The sequence below is a fragment of the Electrophorus electricus genome, chromosome 4 (genome assembly GCF_013358815.1).
Source record: "Electrophorus electricus isolate fEleEle1 chromosome 4, fEleEle1.pri, whole genome shotgun sequence".
Taxonomy (NCBI): Eukaryota; Metazoa; Chordata; class Actinopteri; order Gymnotiformes; family Gymnotidae; genus Electrophorus; species Electrophorus electricus.
Window position 1 is genome coordinate 30,304,488 of NC_049538.1, and position 7,078 is coordinate 30,311,565.

Sequence of the window (7,078 nt, forward strand, 5' to 3'; positions counted from 1 at the left end):
ATATTGCAATGGTAATTTTTTTAATGGGAATGTAGAAAAAAAAGGACAGTTATGAAAAACACCTGCATGAATTATAAAAGTGATACCTTTATTAATGCAGCTCAATACTGAAACCTGATGGACGGACAGGTTAACAACAAAACAAAAAGTACAGTATAGACTGTCTACTTATACATTTAAAAATTCTAGATTAATAATAGGTTATGATCTCATGTCAAAAAATATAGATCTTGTATATTTATAAGCTAATAATTACTATTAATATCACTGGTCACACAACAAACATGTTCAATCACTTGTGTATTTACAAAATTAACTCACTACTATAAACATTTGAGCAACAAACAATATATAAGGAAACCCTTCACCAACCAGTGACAATCACATTTTTAAATAGAATAATTTCATAGACTAATCAGTTGAGCACAATTTAGATTTTTCTTGATAAAATGCCAGTTCTACACTTCCCTTAGTAACCAGTAAGTGATGCATCGAGTGACGTTTTCCAGAAGCACGACTGCGTTATGATTTGAGCCATATAATCACACTGGTAACCCTGCATGAACAAGACAAATAGTGCTTTATGCATGGTACATAGCAAACGGTAGCACTTCAATTATGCAAGGACACCTTTTATAAGTATTATTCAGATACCGTGTGTGTGTGTGTGTGTGTGTGTGTGTGTGTGTACACATATACGGACACTAGTGCTCATTACTTCAAACTCATTTGAGAATTATAAAGACAAGGTGGTATTCCTTTAAATGGAGAATTATCAATGAGTCACAAATTGCACTGTGTTAGTAGAGAACGGAGCCACATCTTAATTTATTTTCCCCTCATTTTAATTCCTCTACATAGCAATTGGCAGATTAAGTGCAATAATGCATTAAACTAAAAAAAAGTGAAAAATGACACAGTGAAACAGTACACAAGAAATCAAAAGTTGAGCAGCTAAATACTGTGATGTCATTTCATAGGCTGAGAAATCAGTAGGTTAAGCACATTAGAAAACACTACATAAATATATGTGGTTATTGCCAGGAATGAATGCAAAAAGGAGAACATAAGAGGATACGCATCACACAATTCATCATTTAAAATAGCCTTTAACAATCAGGAAACCAGTGTAGTAAAGGAAATGTGTGAAATGTGTTTGAATATGACATTTCTGGAGTTTAAGGTCTGTGGGGGTGACCAGCCTCGTCAGCTAGGTTGAGGATGTAGCTGGCCATGTCCTCCTCTGTAGGGGCATCAGACATTACCCAGGATTCATTGGCAGCAGTCACCTGAATACGACAGATGGGGCAGTTTCGACTCTGGCCACTCCTAACACACACACACACACACACACACACACACACACACACACACACACACACACACACACACACACACACACACACACACACACACACACACACACACAGGTGAGGAACACTCTGAACGGGACTTCCTCGTTAATTCAGCGGTTGGACATACTGCAGACACATACCACTTGTCGATGCATTTCTGACAGAAGCTGTGTGCACAGGGCAGGATAAGGTCGGCTTTCCCATCCATGCAGATACAACACTCCTCTTCATCAGTAAGCTGCTTCACCCTGGAACACATTATATTACAGACAGAATATTACAGACAAAAGCAATAACCTACAGAGACAGCAAAATTTGTGGTCGTACAATGACATACATACTTTATAAATGTGTGTTCAACGTATATATATTATTATACTATTCTGCATACTATATTTTTATCTTATTTGCATATTATTATTGTATTATACTATTATGATCATGTGTATAACACCATTACCTATTTGATTAAAACAAGAAGAACTGACACGTATACCGACATGCTCACGTGCAACTGTGCGGGTCCCACCTGCACATCCACATGCTGGCGCGGCAGGAGTCTGCTGTGGGAGGCTGTCCCAACGCGTGCTCAGCTGACCCCTCCCCCGCCAACACTTCCGCAGCCTGGCTGGTGATGTCCTTGTAAAGCTGGATGAACTGGTATAGGTTCATGATGCGCGAGGCCTCTACCATACCGTCCTCTTTATTGATCTGCAGAGAGACGCGGAGTTTGACGCGCGCCGTCATGTCCGATACACGTGCACGCGTGAAGTTCCGCTTCAGCGGCACAAACGCAGCGGTGCGATGAGATATGTCCCATTTCAAACTTTACATTATGAACACGGATCACATTTCAAATCTCATTAGTTTCCCTTTTTGCATGAAGCACTGAATTTTTAAAAATAAAATTGCACGTTGAATTCCAAAGTAATAGTACCTTCGTGCACACGACCCTCACTACCACCTTCCACAGCGCAGAAGTGTCGGATCCCGGCTGCACCTCAAATAGGAGATGCTTCTGTTGGCCAGCCGCCAGCCTGGCAGTGCTGGTGTAAATAAAACAACGATGACAAAAGATTGAAAAAAGAAGCGGTAATGTTTAGAATTATAAATGTTTATTGTGTTAACATTTCTCTTTGTGCAAAAATACCTATATAATATATAAAATAGCCTCAGTTTCGTACTTAAAATTTGGATGCATTTGTATCTACATGAAATGGACCAAAATATTATTTGGTGGATGTGTTACTATATACCACGATTCTGATATATTAAATACACGGATATGCCCTTGATGTGATGTTTTTAAAAACTGGCCTGCAGTACTTTGAGCAAAATGAATCGTGTTTGCTGGGTCATCAGAAACAGAGAGCAGACATCTGGAATGCTGGGAGTTATCAGGAGGGTCACAACACACAGCAGAAAATATTCTGATTTATTAGAGGGTGAATTTTTATATTTCAGCCTTGTGAAATATGTCACGTATTGCAAAGACCATTATATAAGAGCTAGTTCTGAACAAGTCATTTGATTGGACAAGAGACAGTCCATCAGTATATAGACTACAACAGCAGTGCAACTTTGAACTACAAACGCATCACTTGACTTTACCGGTGTGAGATGTCTACATGTGACCTAACAAATTTAACACCACTTTCGAGACTATATAATCTTATTCTTAACCTTAGCAATGGCAGCTTACACCTCATTAAGCTCTGCGACCCGGCCCAAGAACTCATCGTAAGTTAGGTAGCCACTGTCCCGAACGAGTCCCGCATGTTTGATGAGCTTCTCAGGCAGTTTGCTCATCACTGCCTGGCCAGAAATCTGCTGGCCCATCTCAACTCCACACAGAGGACTGGACCAAGAGAATACCAGACCTCATTCAGTGATCAAGGACCTGAAAAACAGAAGGAAAGAAAGACAAATAAAGCTGATTGCAGGGAGTAACATGCAGTGTAGTAAAACGCTGTAGGCAAGGGTTCCAGAGAAACAGGATGTTTAGGATGGACAGAGGTCCTTCAACTGCCGTTCAAGCAAAGTGCTTCTATAAAATTATACACACAAACTTAAACCTACGGACATGTGAAATGAATAACATTGATTGTCTTGTTACAATGGAACCAATCGCATCAAGCGGTGTGATATATTAAGCAGCAAGTGAAGGTGATGTGTTGGAAGCAGGAAAAATGGGTAAGTGTTAAGATCTGAGTGATTCTGACAAGGACCAAATTCTGATGGCGGGACGATTGGGTCAGAGCATCTCCAAAATTGCAGGCCCTGTGGGGTGTCCCTGCTATGCAGTGGTTAGTACCTGCCAAAAATGGTCCAAGGAGGAACAACTGGTGGACTGGCGACAGAGTCTGGAGTGGCTCATTGGTGCACATGGGGAGCGAAGGCAAGCAGGTCTGGTCCGATCCCACTGGAGAATTACCGCAGTACAAACTGCTGAAAAGTGGCGGGCTTGGACAAAGGTGTCAACACAGAGGGCATCCGAGCCTGCTGCATACGGAGCTGTATAGCCGCAGACTGGTCAGCGTGCCAGTGCTGACCCTGCCCATTACCGAAAGCACTGACTGTTTTTTCTTTTTAATCGTGTGGATGGCGGAGGCATGCGAGTTGCGTACTTGAACAGATGGCACCAGGATTGGATGGTGAAGAAAGAAAGCAAGCAGAGGCAGTGTGATGGTCTGGGCAACATTCTGCTGGGAAACCTTGGGTCTTGGCATTCATGTGGATTCTACTTTGACACGTGTAACCTGCCTAAACATTGTGGAAGACCAAGCACACTTCTTCATGGCAACGGTATTCCCAAATGGTAGTCGCATCTTTCAGAAGGATAATGCTTCTTGCCACACTGCACAAATTGTTCAGGAAAGGTTTGAGGAACATGACAGAGTTCAAGACCTCCAAAGCCCCCAGATCTCAAACCTATCAAGCATCTCTGGGATGTGCTGGAAAAACACTATTCTGATACATGGAGGTTCTACCTCTCCACTCGCAGGACTTAAAGAATCTGCTTTTAATGTCTTAAAGCCAGTTACCACAAGACATCTTCAGAGGTCCTATGGGGTACATTCCAAAACTGTGCAGAGCTGCTGTGGTGGAAGAAATGGAACCTATGCAACGTTAGGTGGGTTAACACCATGACTGATCAGTCTGTGCATGCATGCATGTGCACATGCATATATGAAACTATCATTTTCAGAGATTTTTATGCTGTGCAAGCAAAGTGCTTCAATGCATTTTGACAATGTTTACACCTTTTAGTGCGGTACACTGCAGTAAAGTTACTCACCTGGAATCTGTCAGTGTGATTAATATATATATATATATATATATATATATATATATATATATATATATATATATATATATATATACATACATACACACACACACACACACATACAGTTGGTATAGTAATACAAGCAAAGTATATAATTCACTTACATATTCGCCAACATTCTTGAAGTGGTTAAACAATGGTGTAAACAATATGAGGAATAAAGTTCTCATTTGATAGAATTCCAAATGAAATGCAGCTGATCTCATTTGAGTGAACTTTACATGACACTTGGAATATAGCTGGTGAAATTATTTATTTAAGAATTGTTGACATTTTCAAGTTGAATACATGTATTCTGTGCACTCGCATAGCCCACATATATACAGCATTAAGATAACACTACTTGAGACCATAAATAGCTTATGCGGGCTTTTTTGTTTTGTTTTTGAAAAACAGCTTTTGTTTTGGAAGAAAAGTCAGCTGGGGTATGACTACACTTACGTAATTTTATTTATATATATATTTTTTACCATTTTGCACATACTGACTCTTGTCTCGCCCTAAACTCAAACATTTGCTGTGTGGCTAGAAAAGAAAGTAATTCTCACTGTAGTATTGACCTTAATAAGACAGATTTCCCACGTCAGTGTTTCAATATTACGCCAGCATCAACACTGTGTGTTATTAGCAAGCTAGCTAACTAAGCCAGACTCTGAATGCGGACTGTTTATAAGATATAACGTTAACTAGGCAGCTTATCTAACCTATATATCCGAGCTAAAAGTAAAGTGATTATTCGCGGTACAGCGAGAATAACACATTTAAAGAACCTCTTACCTCAGCAGGCCAGCCGCATAGCTCAGCGCAGGAGATAGGATATTCAACTTAAAACGACACAAAACTGGAGCGATTCGCTAAATAAAAGTACCGAAAGGACTGCAGGACGGCACATAGCCCACAGAGGAAACACATAAATTACTTCAGATGTGTCGACATCTGGTTTATCTCGGTGAACTGTCGAGACTAACTCCCTCTCTCCAAGAAGGCGCTGTGACGAGCTAGCCAGCAAGCTAACGGCTAATACCTAGTGTCGCTGCTTTATCGACAGCGAACGCGACGCGCACTGATGAGGTTTATTTACTCGTGGCGAATAATCGAGTGCAGTGATTTTAGGGAGGCGTACGGTGCACAGGTGTGTTAAAATACATGTTTATTGTCTACGAGTTTCAGACACGCTTTTCTACTACAACTGTTATTTGTAATCTGAAAACTAAACAGCTGTAAACAGTTACTTATTAAGCCTGGAAACATGTAAAAAGTTATCAAACTATAACTAATAACTAATTGATACGCTGCCTGAGATTTACAGTCTTTACACTTCCAGAAGAACTAATGATAAACAGAAAGCTTGCTGAGGGAGCACACTGTTATCAGGGCGATTCTTCTGCTTGGAGAATCATCTGGTCTGAGTAGATGTGCGCTTGGTTAGAATATTGCAAGTCTGCGCGCTTCCACATTTCAGTCTCAGTCATGTCCTTGTGGATTCTGACCCACGGTCGTTTCCTGAAAAGAGAAAGGGCACGCAGTGAAAACCAAACGGGTACGAAAATCTTGCGGTTTACTTTTTAATCGCGTTGTTCACGAAGGTGACTATGAAAATGAATGATATTCTGCCCCGTGTTGAAGATGTTTTAAACGTACGTCTTGAAATAGCAAATTCCACCTGCTGTTGCCATCAGGAGAATGACAGCGATGGTGACGCACGCTATAGGAACCTCTGAAAGGAATGGGGAATAAATGGTCACGCAATACATCAAACCATAGATTCTAACAATGTGTACATTTAGCTTGAGCTCAACCTCCAAAGACTGATCTTGGTGGAGGTGGGAGGTGTGTAGGATCCTTTGTTTTACTGTGTGAAGAGGTCAAAGAGGAAGTGTGGGTGAAGGGGTGAGAGGAAAGAACTGTGGAAGAGATGGTCATAGACGAGGAAGAGCGCTGGTGGACAGTGTGAGGACGTGATGGAGGACTTCGTGTAGGTAGAGAGCTGAAAGCAGGAAGGAGGAATGTGGAGGTTGTAGGGGTAGTGAACGCAGGGGAAAAGCTCAGGGCAGATTGGGAGGGAGGGAGGAAGTTTTTGTTAAGTGGGGTAGACACAATGAGTGATGGGGTGGTTGTTTTAGCTCGAGGGCTCTTGGCAGTTGGGTCTGTCGTTTTTGGAATGTTGACTTCCACTGTTGCGGTTTGACCTGTGAGATAAACACATACATCAGAAAAGCAGGAGAGTTGTAGTGTATCCTTCACGTTGAGATTTCCAGAATTAAAGCACTACACCATTCTCTTAGGAAAATGGCCTGCAAGGACACCTTGTTTGTCAAAAATACATGTTTTAATGTTTTAAATCTCTTACTTCATACATATTTCAGATACTTCA

At 41.1% G+C, this 7,078-nt stretch overlaps 1 protein-coding gene across 4 annotated transcripts; it reads right to left on the reverse strand.

Moving 5' to 3' along the window:
• Positions 1-67: 67 nt before the first annotated feature.
• rnf141 (ring finger protein 141) lies at positions 68-5,733 on the reverse strand. Of its 4 annotated transcripts, XM_027018009.2 has the most exons (7): positions 5,482-5,733; positions 4,654-4,660; positions 3,058-3,255; positions 2,293-2,401; positions 1,885-2,066; positions 1,496-1,603; positions 68-1,329 (listed from the first exon to the last, which is right to left on the reverse strand). In XM_027018009.2, exons 3-7 carry the CDS (start codon positions 3,192-3,194, stop codon positions 1,179-1,181), a joined length of 687 nt encoding a protein of 228 aa, XP_026873810.2. In that variant the 5' UTR covers positions 3,195-3,255; positions 4,654-4,660; positions 5,482-5,733; the 3' UTR covers positions 68-1,178. The 4 variants fall into 4 exon arrangements, with proteins under 4 accessions (XP_026873810.2, XP_026873809.2, XP_026873811.2 ...); XM_027018008.2 differs by lacking the exon at positions 4,654-4,660; XM_027018010.2 differs by lacking the exons at positions 4,654-4,660; positions 5,482-5,733 and adding an exon at positions 3,670-3,754.
• Positions 5,734-7,078: the final 1,345 nt, after the last annotated feature.